Source organism: Melospiza georgiana, chromosome 8 (assembly GCF_028018845.1).
Source record: "Melospiza georgiana isolate bMelGeo1 chromosome 8, bMelGeo1.pri, whole genome shotgun sequence".
In the NCBI taxonomy this organism is placed as follows: domain Eukaryota; kingdom Metazoa; phylum Chordata; class Aves; order Passeriformes; family Passerellidae; genus Melospiza; species Melospiza georgiana.
This window is the reverse complement of record NC_080437.1, coordinates 21,239,223-21,264,705: the sequence shown is the minus strand read 5'-3', so window position 1 is coordinate 21,264,705 and position 25,483 is coordinate 21,239,223. Positions and strand designations below refer to the sequence as shown.

Here is a 25,483-nt window from a genome sequence, read left to right as displayed (position 1 = left end):
ATTCTCAAACTTTTATTTGGGGCTTGTTTTAAGTGTTTCTTCCTGATTTATTTGGAGACTGAAATGACTACAGATGAAAAACACCCTGTAACTTAAAGATATTTTTTTTTAATGGTAAATTATTACTTCTACCAATCTTCACGGCTTCAACTTTCATAGTATGGACTAGAAAATCAGGAAACAATCACACAGTTTCAGTTTGGCAGACATGCTTTATCAGTGCCTAATCAATTACACCCAACGAGGGAGATGACTGCATGGCTCTTACTTCTTAGAAAGCCAACCATCACAAGACTCTGTTAGCGACCACTTGTCAGATACTCAGCTATACTATTTAGACTCCAATCACAAGTTCCCACAGAGCATGTTATGTACAAGTGCTTTAAAAATGAAAGAAGTGTATTTATTCTGAATACTGGAAAGTTACTTTCCAGAAACTCTTCCCACAAAGGGATTAAAAGCTCAGGAGCCTGTAAGGTTATTTCTCAGGAAGCTTACCAGCTGACCTCAGAAAACACAACAGGGGAGTACTTTTGGTGGGAGATGTTTTTGTAGTGTTAACTAGCTAACTTCACACTCTTCTCCTGGAAAGAGATCCTCAGATTTACTCTTCACTTAATGTATTTGCTGTATTTTAAAATACAATTCCTTTTCAAATTGGAAGCAGTCATGTTTGTGCACAGCAAACAGTCTCCTAGCTTTGCTCCCAGATAAAAGGAGCATGCTTCAACAACCACAATCTGTCTGAAAAGCGTTCAGGGCTCTTAAATTCCAGTGCTGTCAGGGTTTCTGGCCAGACAGCATAGCTTTACAATTAGGAACTGTAGTGTTTGTAAGACATTGTATGATCTTCATATACAAGCTAATTTTTTTGTTCCCAGAATGTTTTTTGTTATTTGGGAAACAAGGAAATGCCTGTCAAAAATCCCTTCAGTGCAAGTCTGTGTGAATGAACTCTACAGCCTGTGAGCTTGTGTGTAGTTGAGGATCTAGCCACCAGCAAGCGGTGAGCTGGAGAGATGGAGAAGTAGGTGCTGATAGAGCATGGAAGCCTCCCAAAAACTGTTAAGCTCAAGACTGGTGGTCTCATGGAATCCAGAAAAAAAAAATCAAGAAACCCAGAACACCAAGACTCTCTTCACTCCATTTGAGGCCACTGCCACTCACTACCATCATCAACAACTCATCAAAAAAAAAAAAATTAAAAGACTGCATTCAAGAAAACAGCAATTGCTACAGGCAGGCAGGGAGTACAGGATTACACACACACCTGATCGACATGAACACCATGAGACATTTTTGTGGAATGCCCACAAAAGACAATAGAATCTTTTGGTGCCACAGTACACTGTGCCACTTCTGTGGAGGTCTCCCAGATGTTGTTCCAACCCAATTACCGGGAAAGCATGCTTGGGAATAACTGATTGCATGGTTTGAATAGTTGTTTGCCATTATTGAAATTGAGCCATTGCTACTAATAATAGTTTAATACAAATTGTTCTAGGAAGCATTGGTTGTGATCCACACATCCCACAGATGTCCCCATCAGAGAAATTTGTAATATCTTCATCCATCCCTGTGGAAGCCAAGTTAGCTCAGAAGCTCCAAGACAGTGGTTTCTGATACACAGCCTGGAAAGGAGGAACAGTGAAAAAGACCATGGTTCCCTATGCCTTTGAAAAAAAACATCCTCAGTCAATCCCAGAACTGAACACTATAGTGAAATAAACAGATCCACTCTGTAAGACAAAAAAGTGTGCTTACATAAATAACAAAGGCTCATTTCATAAGGGCACTTTTCACAGTGCTTTACATTGTCTTCAGGAGGGAAGGAGGAGCAGTCAAAGAATAAACAACAAAACAAGACAAATTTTCTAAAGACTCTGCACTACCCCACAGCCTTGCCCTTAAATCTGCAACAGCTGCATTTGAACTTCATTAGAGAAGACTTTTTCCCCCAAAAGCAGGTATGCAGGAAGGTACATTCTGGAGCATCTTTCTTGATTTCACAGGTAGCAATAACCACCCAGTCTCTGTACACACTATGGAATACCACCAGGGTTACTTGGCAGTTGAACTCCACTGCCTCTAGCATATGTAGAAGCTGAAAGATGCATTTAATATTGATGGCAATCTGTCATTGTATCAAAGCTGGTTCATTATTAACCAGGTAACTGGTTGATTTTTAAAAGGAAAAAAATGAGATTTAGGCATGCTCATGGCTTTTACAAGATTTAATTTTTCAGTTTTTTTTAAACAAATAAAACATCAAAACAAAACTTTAAGGTAGTCTGGAAGGAATGAAGTTTAACATTTATTGAGCACATATTGAATGAAGTCTGTTTCTTGTGAAGGCTAAGAGCTCACAAAACTTTGTATTCTGTCAGAATAAACCACACACAGGAATTCTAATCAGAAAGAAATTAATGAGAGATTACAAATAAGCTTTGCTGAAGATGGAAGGACACTTCTAATACATTGTTTTGGCAAAGAACAGTATCACATCTGAGGTGTTCTTGACAGCAGCAAAGCCTTACAAAAGCCTTGTTAAGGAACAGCATCTGTGAATGCTCACAAGTTGCATTCACTGAACTGCAGGAAGTGTACTAGATTTGATGTATTTGTTGCTGCTTAGAATATTCATGAGCCTCACTGATCCTGGGAAGAGTCAACTATTGAAATGACTGGAAAGTCAACAGCATTTTGGTACAGAATCTCAAAATCCATTTGAAAACCTCAAAATTCCTTAAAAGAGAGTCTACACTTTAGAAGTGAACAATTCTTTCTGTTGCAAGGACCCATGGGACAGAAGTATTAAATTAGTTCATTGATTTAAGCTCTGGTTTACAAAAGCCCAGGGGAAAGCTGCAAGGGTTTTTTTTCCCTGCTTCTTTTATATAACACGTATTAACACCCTCAAATGACACTCCAAAATGTCTCAGTAGGTGCCTTGAAGAGCTCAAAAGCTAAATGAAGTGCCACAGAATGAGAAGTTATTGGCACAGACCAAGACATCTCTTGCTAACATGGTTTGGATTACACTAAACAAAAACCTGTGGACTGTGAGCACACAACTGTAATGACAGCTATGACTGGTGGTTTTCCCCCTTATTTTTAACTGTGTTGCTTCAACTATTCCTGCCTGTGCCCAGCATAGTCTGTGCAAATTTCACCATACTGGTGGTACAGCAATTAAAAAAATGTTAATCATTTCTAGAGGTGACATTAACACTATGTTCTACTAATGAAATTGCTTGCTTTCATCCCTCTTTTGCTTTCCAAATCACTTTTTTGTTGCTATTTAAGATTAATTAGTGCAGTCTAAATGCAATTAGAATTAAGTCTCAGAAGGGGATAGGTGGAACCTGATACTTTAGTGATTTTTTTAATTTACTTTGGGGTTTTGACTTGCCCTCCCCTGCAAAAAAATCTTCACACAAAAAACTTCTTTCTGATTTCCAAGTAGTTACAGGTCAAGAGGACAACAGATTTCCAAGATTTAGAGGAACTTACTGGAAAAGATGAAATAATTACCTGAACCTTGATCTTAAATTTTATCCAAAACTAGACTGTGCTGTATTTGCACAACAGCCACTCAAACAAAGCTGAAGTGCTTTGAACAGCAGCAGGAAGGAATGGCTCAGGGCAGCTCCATCTCCAGCACTCTGTCTCTAGGTATAATTGAGTCACCTCTCCTCAAGAACAAGAGTCTGACAAGAATCTTTTGTTTGACCAAAAATGTCAAACTAACCTCGTTTCAAGCTACACATCATTTTGCTACAGCTCTTTCAACGAAGATAAAATACATGGATCTTTCCTTTGTTCAACTCCACTGTGTGCCACAACAACAGGCTGGCAGCATCCCACTGCTTTGTGCATCCCAGCACCACCTTCAGCAGCTTTCCTTCCCAGTCATTCCATCATTACAACTCCATATACAGGCTCAAGCTTCACCTATTCTGACACTTTCACCAATCTATAGACAGATTCCAGGTGTAGAGGAAGGCTGGAGTTACACCTGAGCCTTCAGGATGAATATCAATATAAACCATACTAACAATGAGATCTTTTCTCTAATTTATTCATCTTGCACTACACAAAAATGGCAAAATTCAAGTGGTCTTAGAGGAGAGCATAAACCATGTTATTATCATCACTACTGTTATACATGAGGAAAGTATACTTCCTTACAGTTCATTTTAATATAAAAATTAATTTAATTTGAAATGCTGCATTACGTTAGACAAAAAAAAACCTCAAACAACACAAATCACACACACCCAAAAAAAACCCAACACAAACCAGGAAAAAACCATCCAACCAAAAAAAAAAAAACCCAAAAACCAAAACAAAACCACTAAACTATGGGCACCTTTGGCAAACATACAGTGTGGCAACAAAAAAACATCTTTCCAAATAAAATACACATAATTTAGGATTATTTTACCAATAAATCAATGTTGTGTTTATATCTCAATGCTGAAAGGTAAACTACTATTCTCTGATTTCTAATCCTTACAAGGTAACTTTGAGCTTGCTCAAAATGTTTACCCATTAATTTACAAAAAGAGACTTCAAGTTATACTAGCATAGTAAAAGTTACTTTTTTTAGATAAAAAAGCTAACTGTCAAAATATTTTCTGACTTTTACTTTACACACAGCAATCTGGTTTACTGTCATTTTCCATCATCAATCATTTCTTCTCACTGCATCCATCTTTCAAGAGCTTTGATAACAGGGAATTGTTCTGAGAAAACAAGATTTGAAAGCCACAAGAACTGACAGAGGAAGTGAGGGCTGATTAGATTTTCCTTTTGATTAAGCACCTAGTACCTGTTAGTAAACACTACATAAGACAACTGCATCGTTTTAAATCCAGGAAGGAATCAGCATCCCATCAAGAACATCCTCACTCTATCACACATAGCTTTTCCTCACAGAATCACAAAGAAGGGAAATGCAGCATAGAAGTAATACTACAAATGAGCACCAAGTTGGACCAAAAAAACCCCAGTACATTTTCTCTGTGTTTTTAATATAGTTACAAAAATAGAGCTAAAAGCCCTGAAGTTAAATTTCTCTGAGATAACATTAAAAATCTACTGATTCCAACAAAACCTCAGAGCATGTAAAAGGAATGAAGTAACAAAAGTCATTTAAAACTGTGTTTGTATTACAAACAACTGATTTTGCATCCCCACAAAGAGTAGAGTTCTGCTTGTACATGCCATCTGCTCTTGCTCCACCCCATGCTAATTTCTTAATAAGCTTCATAGGTATACAAAATAGGTGTATGTTTAAAACTTGTTGAAATTTGAATTAGCTGAAAGATGAGCTGATAAGGAAATTACTTATTTACCCAACAATCTTTACCCAGAGAATTGTATCAGTAAGGAGTTAGAAGAGACATGTTCCATGAATTGATATAGAAACATTTTAAAAAGCCCTAAAATTAGATGTTTTTACTTAAAACCATACTTTTAGAACAAATTCTGGAAACCTCTACGTGCCTGCAATTCCATATTCTGTATGGAATATTCCATAGTCAAATACATAACAAGAACTATTAATTCATATTGGCATCTCTTTACCAGGCATAACACACAAAAGCTGTTTAAGAACACATCAGAATTCTTCTCCATACTCGAGTCTTGGCCATTCTGTTATGCTCTCATGTGAAATAATTTGGAAATAACAGCAGACAAAAAAATCCCATTGCTTTATTAAGCAGAATTAGCCCCTCTGCTTTAAACAAGACTTTTCAATAATTTACATGCAGAAACAAAGGTAACTCAACTCTAAGCATAAATAATGAATCATTGAAAGGAAATAAAACCTTTTTGGTTAGCCAGTTACAAAGCCTGCAGAGCAACAGGCATTCTACATTTTTAATTTCAATAGCTTCAAGTGTCGGCCCATTTTGATCCAACACATTTTTGATTGCTCTCAGCACAAGTTTCAAAGTTGTGCCCTATATTGGAAGAGATGTGACCCAACCAATTTTACAGTTTAAATTTCCACCATTTTGCTACAAGCAGCAGCTAGATTATAGATTCTCTTTTAATTGTATTACCCCAACCACAGATTTGTTACAGGTTTCCAGTTTTAGCACCTTCTAGATGTAAAGATCTCCTCCTACTCTCTGCACCAAGACAACCCAAAGAATATTCCAAACTACTCTCTCCAAAGAAGCTTCAGTGTTTGCAATACTCTAAATCTGCGGTCTTAGATGCTACACAAGCAAGCTTTTGGCCTCTCTCCCCTCCTCACCCCTCCAACAAAAACAAATAAAATAAGGAAATGAAAAATCCTACCCAGAAAAACAACCATCCTCAGCAAGACCAAGCTTGTAATATTTTTTTTAAATTAAATATGTCTCCATTTGTATTAGTGATCAACTAAAGCCTTGGCTACAATTAGGTCCACCTGAAATTTAATGAACTGTCAAGGACAGTTCTCAAGCTGAGGATTGAGAAGCTGGAAGGAGGTGGCCTCTGGTGTCTTGGAGAGGACAGAGACTGACAGAACTATCATGGAACTGCACTGATGAGACTTAATTAGATCAACTGTCTTATCAAGCTCCTAGTGAATACCAGTCCCAAAGTGGCTTTACAAACTCTGCTGGGAGACCAGTTTTACTACAGGTACACAAACACTTGGGAAGTTTTAAGAGTTGAAAGTGTTTAGCAGTATTGCAGAACATCTTGTACAGAACACTCACTGATAAACTCTATTTTACCAGACTACATGCTGCCCCCAACAAAGAGCTGTTGCCCAGGTAAGCTTTACAAGCAGTTCAGGCATTCAAAAACACACATAAACAAGCAGACATATAAGCAAGGTAACTGATGGGGTTCAATTTCAGAATGGTTTAATACAAATAAAGGAAGAAAATCAGCCTTTACTTTTCAGAGTGAAGTAGCAAAGCAGAGCTTAATGTTAGACTGTTCTATCATTTTCATATTTGATCAGGCAGTTATAAAGCTATTTTAACACTACACCAAACACTATGGTCAATCTTCTCTAATAATGATCAAAGGACACTTACCCACAGCATTTAAAACAAAGTCTTAGATCACAGCTGTGAGAAGTGGAGAATTTTTACCAGCTGACTACAGATATTCTGTGTATCTGTATTTTCTGGTATTTTTTGTATGGCCAGGAATATCTAATCCATCAAAGTCACAGCTACGTAATGAGCAACATACTCCAAGCAAAACAGTGCTAGAGGAACAAGAGCCCTTCCTCCCACAAACCCACATAATGGGAAGCCCATTTCCCCTCCCTGCACAGTAATGTCCTACAATCCCTTCTGCTGCATCAGCTCCCACACCCTCCATACCTTGCAAGTCAATCCAGCTCACTAATCCCACAGAAAACCATCAACACTTTTTCACTCTCCAGCTTAATGAGCAACAGGCAGCTCACAGAGGATCATATAAATACCAGAAGCAGGGATGAAACATTTCCTTTGTTTCCTGACAATAATAAATTCTTCAATCAGCTCACCAAGATATCTCACAAAGTACAACTCTGTTAAACAAAGCACCTGAAATTGTTCTAGATGTGACTCACTTTCAGTTGAGGCAAAACTCACCAGCTTTATAAGGGCAACCCCTATACCTATAGTTCAAATGCTTCCATACAATGTATGCTTTCAAAACAAAGGCGATAAAGATTTCCAGCCTTTGACATGGCCTACAAGTCTGTGAACTGGAAGTTCAAACACAGGGCAGAGTTTTATTTTGCAGACTGTCCCAGGGGTGATTGTAACTCTGACCAGCCTGGTTAAGCCTCAGTTAATATTTTTCCTTTCTGGTGCCTGACAGAGTGCCTGTCAACTACTCCATTGCACAATGTGGCGCTACAAGCACTGGAGCACTTTTGCAGTCACTCAGTGCACTGGGTTTCAGCTGCAACTAGCAATTCACAATATATTTTGTCATTGCTTCAGTGATCAATTGCAGAAATACTACAAAACACAAGAGTTAATTTTTGATCTCTTAGCTGATATAAGGCAGGGGACTGATTTAATTCAGTTTTGCCTGACATCTTTTCTAAGAATGAGGAAGAAATTTTCCAATCTACCACTCCACTACTTACAGAATTTGAGGAACAGCAAGCAATTTGCAAAACACAGTTTACAACAAGAAAAAGCAAGAATAGAATCATTTAGGTTAGAAAAGATCTCTAAGATAATTGAGTCAAACAATTAGCCCAGCACTGTTAGGATCACCACCAAACCATGTCCCTAAGTGTCACACCTACATGACTTTCAAACATTTCCAGGGATGGTGACTCAACCACTTCCTTGGGCAGCCTGTTCCAATGCTTGACTAGCCTTTCAGTGATGGTGCTTTTCCTAATATCCAACCTAAACCTCCCTTGCCACAATTTGAGGCTGTTTCCTCTCATCCTATCATTGATAAGTGGAAAAAGAAACTGACACCCATGTCACTACAACCTCCTCTCAAGTATTTGTAGAATGACAAGGTCTCCCTTCAGTTTTCTCTTGTCCAAACCACCCCAGTTGCTCCAGCTACCTAAGGCAGACAGATGCCAGCCACACAAATACCTTTGACAGCAAGTGGATTGTTTGAGTTTTAAAGCACTCTGGCATCCAGCACACAAACTGCTTCATTACTGCCCAGCAGCAGACAGACAAGATCCCACATTAATGAATGCATTAGGCAACTGAAGCAACACAGACAGGACAGAGCTCTGCAAGGTCTGAGGCCTGACCACAGCCAAGCTTAGATTGCCTATTCTACAGCTGGCCTTCAGGAAGCTTAGACCAACAAATGTCACAGGCAAGGGGAGCCAACAAGGAAGCTTTATTATGCTACAGGATCAAAAGACACATTTTCACTTAGCCAAGAGCACATTACAATGTGCACCCAACATAACAATGGAAACTGAACATAGCTTCTTCTTAATAAAGGAGTACCTTGGAGAAGGGAGAAAAATTGTAGGAAAGTACTCCTCTAGGCCACAGCTTTTTAGTCAGGCTATAAGAAAGCAGGAAAGGAATTCAGAAGAACACCAGTCCGAGTGTTTGGCTCTCAGAAGTTCTGAAAGAATAAACTCATCTGTGACCATGAAAACTAGTTTTCTACTAATTGAAGTCATAAGTTCACCCACATAACAGCCACACTCTTCTTCAGACTGTTACCCCAATATCGAGCCAGAAGCAAAATGCTCTGCAGGTGGCTTGCACAGCTGACTGGTTTCTGAAAATACAGAGGCAAATTATCAGTCTCTTTTGCAGGCTCTCCTTGTGTTCACACTTCATTCAAAAATCTGTAGGATTTTTATGCTGGAGCTCTCTCAGACTCTGAGAGGTTTGACTGACCTCGGAAACAGGTTGCAGTACTAGAGAGATGATGCAGAAATCCTGCTTCACTTCCTTAGAAAGCAATAATAAAAAGATGCACACACAGAGATTGCAAAGTTTAAAGCAGTGCCAACCACCCCGTTCAACAAACCTAGTTCCTTCCCAGCTGAACAACAAACAAGACCAATTATGATAAATAAAAAAGGACAGGTGTTTATATCGTAAACATCTCAGCAGTTCCAATAAACTCAAGAGAGGAGTAATGATTTTTTCATCTACGTGAATGAAATGTGACCAAAAACCCTTAAACTCCTTTTTTATTCTTAAGCAATCAGGACAAAATAACCTAATGAATCACTGGAACAGCCAAGAGAGCAAAAACATAGAACTATCATTTTCTTAGAGGCCAGCTGTGATTTAAGTGAACTCCTTTGGTTGTTATTTCCCATGTAAAACATTCTTCTTTTAGTCATAGCCTATTCAGAAGAGATGTTCCATTCACTTTGTCACTACTCTCAATATACCCTGTAAGAAACCCTGTGACCCCAAATAAGCAGAAGAGACCAATGAATGAAAAGGCCTTCTGCAAAATGAAGGGGAGGGGGAGAAGAGAAGATGCTTTCAGATTAAGTTTAAATGCCTCTGTGGAACAGTCCTGAACAAAACAAGCTATGATTCCAACAGTTTGCTGCATACAAAACAGCAATTTAAGCTGTTTGGCTCAAAAAAATCCACACAGTCCCCCACAAAAAACCCCTACAGCATTAGTTTAATGAGAACTTACTTCATGAAAATTCATACCAGGATAACAAAACTCCTAGTGCAAATATATGTACCAGTGTAGAATATAACACTGTCCATTACACTATCCACTAAGGAGAGTAGAAAAATTGCTAACAATACTTTAGGCATTACAGACTGATGAAGACTATACATCTGAGGTTTCAGAATTGACATCTATTCAGGCAGGTTTTTTTCCTTGAGGGGGTAACTGGGGAAAGACTTGCTGCAGACAGAAGCTGGAGCAACGTGGCCTTCTGAAACCTATCCAGAATTAAATTAACGTAACATTCTTCTGCTTGAGCTCCTGAAATTTCACTTTGATTTGCTAGTCAACAGACATCCTAACCAAATTGATTCCATGGGTGCAAAGCATCTTATCTATGGTGAAACACTCATTGAAAGTCCGAAACTGGTCAACAGGTGAACACAACGTCACAGAACAAATCATTCTTCACAAATGTCAAGGAAGAATACACAGAGGAGCTTCTCAATTTGATAATATGAATGCCATATCCTATTTTATCAAGTCACTTATGTCTCTGACTCAGGGGGGAAAAAAGGGCTGTTTGAAGTTACCCACAGATTAGGGTCCAGGCACTCTTGCTTACTTTCTCCAATCAGCTTTAATTCAAAGCAATTATATGTATCAATTTCTTCCCTTATGTTACAAAATTACTTATAGAAAGCAGAAACATATGCACCCAAAAACAGAAGGCAGAAGGGTGCTCTCATGATTTCTCAGGGAAGCTTTTATGTATTCCCTTAACTCTTCTCTCTAATCATCTTTCCAATATATATTGATGGTATAGCTGTACTTTTTTTCCATTCGGTTTGTTTTAATCTGGACAATGTAAAAACAACACCAAAATCATAAAACACACAGGTTTTTTTCAGTAAGATCTGATCAAGATATAGGCATAAGCAATAGCAGAATAGAAATTAAGCACTGTGAAGTGACCCCATCAATCTGTTTTCTTATCTTTACATGAATGGAAGGTTTAGAAGACCTGTCACAAGGACAGCCCATTCCCACTTGATTCATTTTTGATCAGAAGTCCACTAAAGATTTTTCTTCTCCATAGGTGCCTAGTACATCCCCTGAAGTTTCATGATGACTTATGTATGCAGAGCTTTTCTCTAAGAGAAATGTTGATTCTGGTAATAAACTTTCACAAGACCCATCTAGGTAGATGCCTAGGTAGTGCAAAGAGCTGCAAGTGGCACTTAGTAAAAAACTAAAATATAAACTACATAGCTAGAGACACTACTGTGTACTGAGTAACAACACTCAGTGAACCTCCCTGCAACCCTCCAGTCTCTGCCAAGGACATCTGCAAAGGCAAGATTAGCAGCTTTTGAAGGACTACCTACTCAAGGCTGTGTTTACAAAGAGGGAGACAAAGATGTGAGCTTCAGTGATTTCTTGTGCTTTGTGCCTACAAATATTGACTACTTTTGACTTGCCGTCACCTCTTCAAGTGAACATTTTTCAAAACTTGTGGACAACAAACACAATCACTCTGGGCAATGAAAAGAGTAAGAGACTAAAGACATTTTCCATAAGAATATGTGTGCCAACTGGCCATACATGCTTATAACCCCTTACACCTATTTCTCACAGCACACTCCAAAGACCTACAAGAAGTGGCAGTTATTAATTAATCTCATTGTGAATCTGAGGTGAATACTGGAACACAAGTACTTGGGAAAATGGTGCTCTACCACTACAAAAGCAAATATCACTGTTGTCAACAGTAAGCTTTGAATCAAGGAATAACAAACTACCAGATACCTAAATTTGTCTAGCAAATACACAATTCACAAAGGTACAATATCTACACAAGCTGAAAAGATGTCTGGTACCTACCTACAGAACTATTAAGTAGAACTCATCTTTAGAAGAGGTTCAGAATCAAGTCTTTATCTCAGCCCTGGATTACTTGCTGCTGCTTGACCTTTCTGGTGTACTGTTTTGCTCTGCCCCCAAAAGCAGCACATTTAGAGCATACTGTAGTCGAGGTAATAATCATGGCTTTAATTCAACTGTCCATGCAATGTTCCTGCTCACTGAACCATTCTGCACCCAACAGGGATCCAGTAACCCAAGAACAGAGCACTGCCCTTGGAAGCTGCTGTGTAAGACCACAAACCATCAGAACAATGCCTGTATATGACTGCATTATGAATTATACACTACAGGACTACAAAGCAGTGACAGGTGACTTCCAAGAAGCTATTTCTTGCTCTGACCAAAAGAGCAGCACAGTGGATACAACTGACCATAGCCATGCAATTTTCCTTTCCATGACACTCTGCTCCACATACTGATCTACTTGTGGCATCCTACTTCACATGTGAAGAGAAATAAGATGTACAGCAAAACTAATTATTTTTCTGTTAAAAGTTATTAGTATTGATTTGACAGGCTTAATGATTTGGGACAAATACAACTTAAAATTCCAAGGCTACACATCATCCCTAATACTTACCTTAAAAAAAGGTTCTAGTCACCAATGCAAACTTCCCCAGGATCTTAAAGTAATTACTAACGACAATTTCAAGGGCACAGCCACTCTCCCTGTCACAGAGCTTGGATAAGATGCATCTGATGACAGCTGCTTGCTTTTTCCCCCACCTTACCTCATCAATTTTCTCTCTGGTTCAATGAATGAAGACAGACAATTAACACGGATTATTTCAAAGAACTATGAAGCAGGTCAGTCTGATAACTGAAGAGCTGGGAACAAGCTGGACTAGCTGAAAACAGCAGCCTCCTAACCCAGATCTGTCTGATCAAACTGTTCAGTCACAGCAATTACAACAATAAAGCCGAAGGCAGTAGGACTTCCTTTGCCTGCTCTTTTTTAAGTATCTGCAAGAAATGTCCAGCTTCTAGAATCATTTTCATGTAATTATGGCTATTAGAAAAACACATTGGGAAATACCACATTTTAGACAGTTTGGAAACTCAACTAAGAGCATTACAAGCACAAAACATCCTACATAAGATACTCCAGGTTGCTGGGCTACCCACGGAGCACATCCAGTACCTTTTGGGTTTTCTTTTTTTACATTGTGGGAGCAGCTACACTCTGACAAAACACAAATGAGTTGCTCTCTCTCAGGTACACAGCCACTTGGTACAACTCAAACTCTGGGGAGCAACATCATTTATGAGCCTGTGCACATCCAAAAATACAACAACTTCTCCTGAGAACTTCACAAGGAAGTAGAGTTGCTACAAACATTCAAACACAGGACAATTTTTTATACCATTTTAGTTCTCATTACTGACATCCTCTTTTTAAGAACTATAGGATAACCCACTTACATTGGCAACTGTCAGCTTTGTATAAATCTGGACAGTTTAAAATAAAAGTGAGAAGTCTATGCTTTTGAATTACAGGTTCAGAAGAAAAGAACTAACTACTGAGAAAGTTATAAAAGCTTTATTACACTTTTCATAATGGATATTACCCATTCTAGTATTTATTTATCTAGATACAAATCTACCAAGCAAGACAAGTTTGAACTTGTTTTTAAAGAAAATCACTGCAAATTTTCATTTGCCAATCTCATTTTGGCCGATGAGATGAAATCAGCTGTAACTAAGGCTCTTTTATGAATGTACAGGCAAAACTGAAGGTAGCCAGTATTGCTCACCAGGCCAAATGCACCAGAGGCACAGCCAGCTGGGCAGGTCAGGCACTGTGGAATGGGATTTCCTGAAAGCCACTCTTCCACTGAGGTGTCTGTACTATAGCTTTTGTCAGGATAGAAGCAATTACACTTTTTCATCTATTACCCAAGCCTTTACTAAAACCAGCAAATATCAATGTATATTGACCACTTCTACTGCACACCAAGTTCAAAGTTTTCTATGGTGCTGGTTTTATCTGAGATAGAGTTAACTTCTTCCCAGTAGCTGGTACAGAGCTCTGTTTTGGATTCAGTACCGGAACAATGTTGATAACACTCTGATGTTTTGTTTGTTGCTAAGTTGTGCTTATCCTAAGTCAAGGACTGTGTCTCATGCTCTGCCAGTAAGGAAGTACACAAAAAGCTGAGAGGGATTATAGCTGGGACAGGTGATCCAAACTGGCCAAAAGGATGTCACACTATAAAAACCTAATGCACAGAACATAAACTGGGGGAGTTATCCAGAAGGGGTTGATCAGTGTGTGGGGAAAGGTCTGGCATTAATCAATGGGTGGTGAGCAACTAGGTTCTGCACCACTTAGTTTTTCTTTATATTATCATTATTACTATTATAATTTATTTTGCTTAAATTACCAAATTTTTCTTACATCAACCTACAAGTTTTACTTTTGATTCTCTTTCCCATTTCACTGGGGCCATCAGTGAAGGAGGTGGAAAGCAAGAAGCTGTGTAGTACTTAGTTACTACCTGGGGTTAAACCACAGCATCTATGAGGAAAATGCTCCAGAATTTCAATCAATTATTGATTTGGGGCAAAAGCAACAACATAAATGTTACTGGTAGACGTGCTCAAGTAGTGAGGCAAAAGGAAGGTAATAGCACAGAATATTCTGACTTGAAGGGACCCACAAGGATCATCGAGTCCAACTCTTTAAGTGAACGGCTCAGACAGGGACTGAATTCACAACCTTGGCCTTATCAGCACCATTCTCCAACCAACTGAGCTACTCTCATACAATATACTGCAGTCTACATAACATGAGGGAAAAAGGAACGAAAGCATGGGATGGAAGATCACTAATATGGAATAGCAGGAATTGCAGGAATCTCTCAGTCCATCCCTGAAACAAAGTGGGTGCACCAAACTTATCTTCAACTGCTACTATCTTTATCCTTAAGAATCCATCTCTCCCTTTTCTGAGAGTTGGCAGAGCGAGCCCATTTCTCCATTTGGGATCCCATTTTGAGATCAAACCTCTCCCATCTCAATTCTTCAGTTAATAAATTAATCTTATTCTGTCATCTTAAAACACTTAAAAGACCTACTGTCCTATCAGCGACTTGAACAACAACTATAACCCCTCGGTTTGGGAGACTTAAAACTGCTGGAAATAAAATTCCTCACTTTAAACATAATAAAGGTACTATGGAGTGTGCTATAAATGATTATGGTCCAGCTGCACCTCCTGTGTAGTATGCTAAAGAGTAATGCGACAGAGATCCTAGGCGACAAAGCTGGATGTCCCACAGCTTTCGGTTTTGTGCTAGAAACTTAACACAAGTCAATTCAAGCACAAAGCATAGTCCTTGAAGTTTTCAACACCACACTTAGAACTAAATAAGTAAACTCTATCTACACCGTCAACAAGTAGGAAACGCTTTATAACACTTGGCAATTTCCACGACGATTTGAAAGGCGTTTCCACCACCACCAACTTTCACTTTATTCTCCAGCGGTTTAATGAGTACCACTGTGATCGTTCAGCGATATGCCCTGGTACAGGAAGCAAATTCCAGTTTGAAGTCCATGAAGTTCGTAGCAGTAAAAGGGTCTTTATCATCTTACTGTCGCGTCCAAAGCCTCTATCCTGCCCTGACAGTATCTGCTTCCTAGCGAAAAGAGCCCGCGAGGGTCGGAGCCACTTTTCCCTGTGCTACCCGCAGCAAGGCCCAGCTGCCCCGAGAGCCGCTCCCGCACAGAGCCCACGGCCGCCCGTGACGCGGCGGGCAGACCCGCATCCCCCGGCCCCAGGCTCTGCCGGGCACGGCCTCACCGGCCCCGCCGCCAGCTCCTTTACCTGGTGAAGAACTCGGCGAAGCTGCTGCCGGCGGCGGCGATGCCCACCCGGTGCCGGGCCCTCTCCGCGGGCTCCTGCGGCGGCGGGGCCGGCTCGGCGGGCGCGGTCCCTCCGTGGGGCAGGTGCTCCGGGGCGCTGCGGCGGCGGCTCACCTCGTACGTGTTGCGGGAGTTCAGGTTCACGTCCGTGAAGCCGAGGGGCGCCGGGGCCAGGGCGGCGGGCTCGGCCCGGTCCCGGCAGGTCCGCGCGGCTGGGGCGTCGCCCCCCGGGCTGCGGGGCGGCGAGGGACTCTCGGCCGCCGCCCCCCCGGGCCGCTCCGCCTCGCTCCGCAGCCGGCAGCTCCTCAGCGGCTCTTCCAAGGCGGTTCCCACGGGGACGCCTCCCGCCGGGCAGGGGAGGAAGCCCCCGTTCTGCAGTTTCGCTTCCTCCTCCTCCGGCCCCGGCTCATCCCGTCTTGCCCGAGGGGGTGGCGGCGGCGGCTCCTGCGGCGGCAGCAGGAAGCCGACGTCCCCGTTGGTCATCCTCCCGCAGGGGCCCACGGCGCAGGCGGCTCCGTTCGCGGGCTTCTCCGGGCAGCGCTTCCCACTCGCCGCCGCGATGGGGCCGAGCGTCGCCAGGTACCGCTGCAGCAGCCGCTCCTGCCCCGGCCCGCCGCTCCGCCGGCTCGAGCCCCGGCTCCCATCCCGCTCCCCGTCCTCCTCCTCCTCCGCCGCCTCTTCCTCCGCCGCCTCCTGCCGGCCCGCGGGAAACACGGCTGCGCCGCCCGGAGCTCCGGCATCGTCCGGCCCCACCATTTGCCGCCGCGGAGCCCCGGGGGCGCGGCGGGGGCCGGGGCGCGCGCGCCTTCCTCCGCACCGGCGGCGCCGCGAGCGCTGGCAGCCGGCGCCGCTCCGCGCGTCGGGCAGCGGCCTCGGCAGGGGGCGGGCGGGCCCGGCACACGCAGGCGCGCGGCGCCGGCGGCGGCCCTTCCCCCGGAGAGTCACCATAGAGAGGCCGGGCAGGAAGCGCCCGCCCGCTCACCCTCCCGGCAGGGCCGCACCCGGAACCATAGAGATGCCACCCAGACGGGCCCTCGCCCGCCAGGGGCGCTGTGGAGGCCGCGCCGCGCCCCCGGTATCGTGTTCCGCCCAGAGGCTCGCAGCATGGACCGCGTTCCGCCGATGTGCCGCGGCTGCGGAAAGCCCAGCCCGGCCGCCTCATCCCTCCGTCCCTGCCCCAGAGCCGCCCGGGCTGGGATTGAGCGAACTGTCCCGGCTGGCACACGCACTGCACACAGACGGGCTCCAGCAGAGGGCCCGGGGAGCCCCGGCACCGCTGCCCCCGCGGCGGCCGAGCTGTGGGCACGAGGGACGGGCAGGGCAGGGCAGCATCGCTTCTTGGAGGAGACGGGACCTTCCTGAGCTCTGGGGAAACGGGATGGGGAGAAAAGGGAAATTACATCGGCACTTCGAAATCCTGGGGTGAATCCTCTCCTGAGCAAGGGATGGAATGTCAAAACTCCAGGTTAACGCTGGAGAGGTGGATGGAGGGCATGTACAGGTCCCATCACCTCTGTTTCCCACCACATTTCTCAGAGAAAAACCAAATTATTACAGACCATTCGGCCCGGCAGGAGAGCAAGGCCACAAGTCAAAGAAGAGGTAAAGGGGCTTCAAGTGCCCGGAAAATCAGTAACAGCATTACGTCCCATGGCTGCCCTTGCGGACTACCCCTCATCCTAGACAAACACAAAAAACACCCCAACCCAACAGATTACTTAGGTATTCCAACAGCAAATACTCACAGTTCATTGCAAGACAAGTGCCATTGTCCTGGAAATCCCTGGCCAAAGAAGTCCTCCATTTAATGTCCGCACCTTAGAAGGTGGTCCAGAGTGTTTGGAGTGCCTTGCTTTTAAAGGGAGGCAAGGGGAGCATGCCCAGAGGCGTGACTTGCCACAGGGAAGGAGCAGCCTCTCCTTAGCTTTTTTTTTTCCTTAAAAATTGTGAGCATTTTGGAAAGAAAGGTTTAGACTGGGATTCCTTACCTAAATAAAACGCTGATGCATTTCATTGTGTTGTGACTTCTTAGCACTTTGCAGTATAAAGTCTAGGCTTTGCTCAAGTTAAAAAAATAGTGATTTTTTTTTTTTTTGTCGTGAGGTCAGATGTGCAACACTGGTGTTATACGTGCAGCAAGGAAGTCTGATCTCACCCTTTTTGACTTGAGTAACTGGCTAATAGTTATAATCTCAAATTTTATTTGACTATCTTGATAGCAAGCATGCAGCCTCATCCAGCTGCAGCTGTGCCAAATATAAAGGACTATTGACCACCGTTGTTTGCAAAAATGCCCAATAAATATCTCCAGGATTGCCTATCCTTTGAATAGGACATCTGAACTGCTTGTGAGAACACTTTGTGTGCTACTTTGGTCAAAAGCAACCATTAACAAAGATGAACTAATTAAGTTTTTTCTTAGCTAAAGCTTTCTAATTAAGGTTTTGCTGTAACTAAGATGGTAGGCTTTTTGTTCTCCACTGTGATTCGGGTCATCTCAGACACGGTGGAGACTGATCACTCTGCCTGCTGAATGAACATACATCCTGGGTGCTACAGAGGCTCTCCTGCTTTTCAAGTTCAGGTTTAAGGAAACACTCAGATCCAGAGAGTGTCTGTGCTCATTCTCAACAGAGTGTTCATTGTTTACCTGGGATGCTCCATGGCAGAGTCACCCTTGAACAGACCTCAGTGATTTCATTAATGTAGCAGCAGCAAAGCAGTCCCAGATGTTAAACAAGCTGAGTGAAATGGAGACTGGCCTGAGGGTATAACACAGGGCTGGGTTGTGGTGCGCCAATTTCAGTCAGTGCAGCAGCTGGTAATTGTGCCAGGGCTTCCAAAGGATAGCATATTGTGCTGCACAAAATAAGACCAGTTGGTTCATTGGATTTGCATTGATTTCCATCTCCAGGACTGCTGTGGTTTAATCCCAGACAGCAGCTAAGGCCCACACAGCCATTCACTCAATCTCCCTGTGGGATGGAGGGGTGTAAAAATAAGGAAATCCATAGGTTGAGATTAAGACAGACAGTTTAAGAGGTGAAGCAAAAGCTGTGCACACAAGCAAAACAAAGCAGGGAATTAATTCAGCACTTCCATCATCAGGCAAATGTTCAGCCAGTTCAGCTCAGTCTGATTTGAATGAGCAAGCATGAGGAGGTAGTTTGCAAAATGTTGTGAGCAATTCACAGTGGGACTAAATAGCAGATTATGAATGAGGAAACTGTAATTTATAATTTGTTCCAAAGACTGACAAAAAACACTAGTCTGTAAAAAAACCCAAACAACAAACTGTATAACTAATAAGCCAATGCCCATCACTAACTTCTCATTGTCAAAAGGACAACATAACAAGGATTCAAATATTAGTCTAACTCTTGTGCAATCAATGCTGCTAACTGAAATACCCACTGTAACAGGTACACCATAACCAATACCCCGCTGATGGTTTCTCAGAGCTGTTTCATTACTTCTGTAATTAAAACATGGAATGGCTTCCTCAAATCAATGTATAGGAAGAGCTCTTCCCTAGGGCTCCCAAAAGCTCACATGTTCTTCTATTTGCAATATAGTTGTGATCTCTGGCAGTTCCCTCCCAAGGCTTTCACTCCTTTGGAAATGCTGCTTTGGAAAGAACATTTTGCAGCCCACTAATAGCAGTTTGCACGTTCAATACAAAGCCCTCTGGACAAGATCTCATCGCAGAGTGTAACTAACAATTAATTTAGTTGTTTGGCAGACTCCTGCACACTGAAAGCTTCTCCTTGGCACACTCCCAGTCCTGCTGCAGTCCTAGAATTAAATTACACTGCCTGTGGATCAAACACTCTGTATACCTGTATTAAGGCAGTTCAGTCTGTATTACTTTGCTTGTGTATGTTTATGCTTGTGGTGGTTCAAACAGTGCCAAAACCACCCTGAGCACTGCTATGGGCTAAGCTGTAGTTGTCATTGCTCTGTTAGGCACCTAGGAGCCTTTCCAGGTTATTGACAGTCACTGGGAGACTCTCTCTCCTTCCATGTAACCTCCATGTTTCCCACGGCCAGACAGGGCTAATTAGATTATATACCTATATATAGACTTCTGTTTCCTTCTGGCTATCACCATCAAAATACAGAAAAGTCAAAGACTCCAATGTATCCAAATGTTCCTGGTTTAAATGCCATTAAATCCATATGGACAGAGAGTTACCTAGAAATTGCCCTTATCTAAAACCAGGTTAAAATAGAAACAAAAAGAAGTATTTATTACCACATCCAAAACAGATTTGTAACCACACAGGTTCTTAAGAGTGTAGAAGATATTAATGAAAGAAATTTAAAATCCACTTCTGTTATGATCCAAAACCCTTTTCCTTTCCTCTTTCTATCCAGTTAACCAACCACTTACTTACCTGATCCACAGTCTCTGTCCATGTCTGCCAGAAACCTCATGATGTGTTCACAGACTTCAGGTTTTCTCTTCCTTTTTGTACAAATTCACTCCTTGAGATGCACAAAAATGGGCAGAGAACAGACATAGATGAAGCAGAAGAAAAGGAACAAGTAAGTGTCAACAGGCAACACAGGACCTCATGTTCCTCAGCTTGTGTTGTTAGGGGAGGCATCTTTTTGTGATTAAGTGAAAAGGGGGTCACTGAATGAGGAGATGATCTGAGCCCATTTCTCCTGTCTCTGAGAACATTTTGGCCAGTTGTTCTCAACCTACCTCTTTTGGGTTTTTATAAGGGGCTTAGAGGACCAAGAACAGATATTCTCTCACATATTTCATCCACTAATTTTGAATCACATATATTCAGTCTCAACCGGTTTTGAAGGTTTTAAAAACTTTCTGGTTTTTAGGCGGGATAGCACCATGGTAGCCTACAGCAGTACCCATTTTTTGTGAGAGTTCATTGAACTGCAGAGATTTTACTTTGCACTTTTCCTACCAACATATATGGTCACGTGCAATTAGAGTGTTTACTTTTCTAATATCAATACATTGTTGATAAACATTTGTTAGTTCTCCCCTATGGTGATTACAACAAATTCCTGTCTCAGTCTTGTGCTGTTTGCTTACTGTGTCATTAATACAGATAAAATCACTTCTATGGCTGATAAAGCAAAAGCAGGAAGAAAAGTAATACATGGGAATTATTATTTTAATTTTTTTTTTGCCAAGTCATATTTGATTTATATTCTGTAATAAAATTTTAAATAATGTTGTAATACACATTGGGAGCTATGAGGAGTCTGTCTTCTCATTCTCCAAACACATCCTCTTCATAAGGTAAGTTCACATTAAATATTTAGGAATAATCTAGTTGATCTGATTTTAATTTGCCCTGAACCTACAGATGCTATGTATGAATATACAGCATGACTCTAAAATGTTGCCAAGACTGAGTTTGAGGACCTGGGTGCTTTTGAATTCTGTTTGATAAATTTAGTGGCAAGATAAGTACTCTCAGAAAAAAAAAGTCCACTAAGATGAAACTTGAAAGAGCCTTTCCTCCTGAACTCAAGGGAAGTTGAAAGGGGCTTAGGACTATTTGCAGATGAAAACTTTTAATTGGATTTTATTATAAATTATTTTCTTGAGATATGACCAGCATAGAAGCTTTCAAACCTTTCATAGAAAGTTGAAGAAATTATTACAGAATGTACAAGAGCAAATGAGTGAACAGTTTTCAGTGATAACATTGGTATGAATTGGTCTTACGGATGAAAAATAACCTAATTTTTTTTTGCCATGTTTTTTTGACATTACTGTCCTAGCAATTCTGTTGGTTTCACAGCACATGAAGCTGGAAGATACAAATACAGGAATAAGTAGCTGGAAGCAAGAGCTGCCTACCTCAGTTTACAAAGCACTGCTTGTGAATGTTGAACCAGGTCTGAAATAATAGCAAAAAGGAGTTTATCCTTAAAAGAACAAATCTCCCTTATCTTGGGCAAACAGAATAAGAGGGAGTGGTTGGAAAGTTGGAAAGGGTAAGGTTCAATTTACTGCAGTGTGTTTAAGTTGCACTTAACTGGCAGACAATCCCTCAGGAAATGCTGCAGCCAGGCACAGCCAGTAGGAGTAGGGCTAATCACAGACAGTGCAAAAGGGGAGAAACTTTTAAAGTGTATAATTTATTAAGGACATTTGTTAATTATATTTGCTGAGAAATGTTTGCCTGTTTGTACAAACCAATTTGCAACATTTGGCATCATGGATGGACAGGAATGAGGGAAATGAGAAAAAAAAGGGCGTATATTTACTACACAGAAATATCACCTTCTAATTATGCAGTGTTGCATCCTACACATAGCCTGAGCTATTTTCCAGACAGCACTGAGGGCCTGTGTTGCTGAATTATTCCATAAAGTTTTTCATGTAATTCTTATCAGTGAAGTGTCCCAGTTCAACACTGCTGTAAATGGAGCTATTAGATGATGGCTGTGGCTGAACAGTGTGACAGTGGAACACTTCTCATTGTTCCGTTCCAAGGACATTATGTACATTGTACTTATTTCATCTTGACTCAGTCTTAAGAACCAATCATACCCACTGCCTCCATTTCTCTGTGTAATTGTTTCCATAGATGGAGCATCAAGGAAGAGCTGAAAGAGACCTGTTTCCTAGACTGGGGTGTCTCCAGGAAAGTACCTATCATGCAATCAAGCTATAGCCACTGCACCTGATATTTGGCATGTTCCACCACAGGAAAATCAGCATATACTACAAACAAGGGGCTTTCTTTATCTGTTTTTTATTCAAACACAAGTTTGCTCAGCCCTTGCTGGAGAAGGAACATGGAACACTAGGTGGCAAGGCGCGTGAGCTGTTGGAACTTATGGGGCAAAGATTATAACCAAGGGATCCCTTCAGGATGGGTTTGTTTCTGGCCAGGGATAATTACCAAGTAGTTATTACTACTGTGATCTTTACTGTGAGCATTTTCTGTGGCCTTTACCAGCATGAAGCTTGGGGAAACCCAGATTAATTTGTGTATTAAGAACAAGAACTTGAATCTGAATCAATTTCCAAAGTAGTAAGTGTAAGCTGTGGAACCTTATCTGTTGTGCCTGCAAGTCTGCAAGTATCCTTGAGCATCAATGCCCAGTTACATTACATGCTGTGGTCCAGAGCTTGCAGTAAGTGGGTAAATTAGGCTTGCCACTATGGGCTCATACCCTAACTTAGGTAAGAGAAAATTTGTGCTGTCAAATGAGTGAGAGGAATCCAAAGATTGCTCTAAAATATGTGTTGGACAGATTCTAGGGATATGAAATCTTCAGAGAAAGAAGAGAGAATATAGGGCTGTGAACCCTTCAAAGGGCTTTTATCTGCCTCCTGGCATCACTTCTGCCTTACTTATTTTCTCTGTACTGAACCACTGCTAATGCTCAAACACAGGCTTTCCAAGCACCAAGCCTTACTAAGGCAGTGGCAGGACCTTGCCTTCAGGAAGCAATTGTGCTCCATGCTCATGCATTGTAACACTGCACTCCAAGCTGTTCTGGCATGAGCTGTGTGCACCCTTGTAACAAGATGAGAGACTGAAATGCTCCTTATGAAGCACTGGAATTCAGCCTATCAAATATCACATCTCCCAGGTGCTAGAAAGCTTGCCAGCTTGCTCATAACTCTGTTTCACTAAATCTCTGATATAAATGAACACAAAACACAGTGTTATGGCTGTCTGAAATTCTGACCACATGCTAAAAATTGACACCACTTCCTGAAGTTTGTTATAACAATCCTCTCCCATTTGGACAAGATCTCAGAATTGAACTAACTATTTGACTAACCACTTTGGTATTACATTCATTTGACAAAGCAGAAATGCTGACACTGGATCAATGTGGCTGCACCCTCCAGTCACTGCCTGTATGAGCACACACAGCATCAGTGACACTGGCATTAACCCTGCCCAAAGCATCAGTGACACTGGCACTGACCCTGCACAGAGCATCAGTGACATTGGCACTGACCCTGCACACAGCATCAGTGACATTGGCATTAACCCTGCACAGAGCATCAGTGACACTGGCACTGACCCTGCACAGAGCTCCCAGGCACAGAGCAGACCCTGCCATTCCCCCCAGCCAGCTGTGGCACCACAGCACAGATCATGACAAAGGCAGTGCCCTCCAGGTGGCACCTTGAGGCTTGGGTTGAATTACTGTGTCCTGTTTGAGCTCTGAGTTTTAACCTCAGTTGTCCAGCTGGCATGCAGTGAGCTTGACTTCCAAATGCAGTCAGTAGTAAACTGTTAAAGGCTCAATTTTAATTTCTGAATCAGGGCTCCTTTTAGTCATATGTGCTATAAACATGTGAGCACTTAGTCTAGAATGAGGTAATTTTATAGGGGAGAAGTAAGACAAGGAGAAAGAAAGGGGAAGGAGAAGGAAACTGATTTTGGTGTCTTATGTAAATCTCTTCTTGGAGGGAGAGAGATTTTAAATGCAGTGATTGCATTTAAAATACATACAGTGTCAAGCCATTATATACATATTGTAATATGTCTTACATATTCTCTGGATAAGTTAATATTTTTCACAGGTGGAACAACTCACAAATTTTCTGAAGTCACGAGAGGCTGATTTACCCATTCCATCAATATTTTTCAGTTATTTTGCCCAGAGCTTTCCTGTTCTATTCCAAGTGCGATAAATTCAAGAAATAGTTAAAATCAAAGCTTACAGCATTTGCAACTCACCTCACACACTTATTTTCACACAGCGTTGTGTTTTCCCCTGTGTTTTTCTTTCCTCCCTCTCCCATAAGCTTACACTTCACTCCTTCCAACCCAATATAGGAATAAAAGCAGGGCAATGCTTCTATTTCTGTCTTTGCCACTGACTCACTGTATAGTTTCTTAAGCATTTACATTTTCCACTTGGATCCTCTGGTATCTAAGAAAATGAATGTGTCTGTTGATGTTTTCTTCATGGTAAGAGAACTCACAATGTCTCTCTCGGTGCAGATTCTATTGCATTTAGTAAGGCTTGAGTCCACACTACAACCTTCCTATCAGTGAGGATATTAGCAGGGGTTCTGACTTCAGCCTAGATGCCTACTTTAATTACAACAATCAGAAATGTATCTTTTGAGATTGGTCAGTCAGATTTTACTTCAACAGCCACAACATTTTGAGGCGAGGCACTCACAGATTTGCACACAAAACAGCATCATATATACACTCTCCTTTATAATGCATGCTAAAAAGGAGCCAGAGATATTCACAGAGCACAATGTGATCCTGGGAACAGGAGATACACAGAGTTATTTTAATATGGAGAATGCTGGCTACCTTGTGCTACAGAGCCCTGCAGCACTACTGTCTGCTGAATATGCAAAAGCATTGCTCTTTCCTTTTCAGTGCTGTGTTGCCTTAGGTCCAGCTACTGCCCCATTTACAATCCTTCACAAATATATTCTGTCCTTTGGGGTCATTTTATTGATTGCTACATAAAAGTAAATGTATCAAGTCAAATTAGCAAGTGTGTAGATAAATCTTACAAACTAAGCTTTAGTGCTTACTGTTGGAATGAACATCAGAGACCCACTTGGTTTGCAGATGTTGGCAAAAGCCACGCATGTGGAACTACA

General features: G+C 41.9%; 1 protein-coding gene across 2 annotated transcripts in view; it reads right to left on the bottom strand.

The window, feature by feature from the left end:
* Positions 1–16,650, bottom strand: part of TBC1D12 (TBC1 domain family member 12) — a 41,329-nt gene extending 24,679 nt beyond the window's left edge. For both annotated transcript variants that reach the window (XM_058029052.1, XM_058029053.1), the window contains exon 1: positions 15,857–16,650. In XM_058029052.1, the coding sequence (XP_057885035.1) occupies positions 15,857–16,650 (794 nt within the window). The remainder of the gene's footprint in view (positions 1–15,856) is intronic.
* Positions 16,651–25,483: the final 8,833 nt, after the last annotated feature.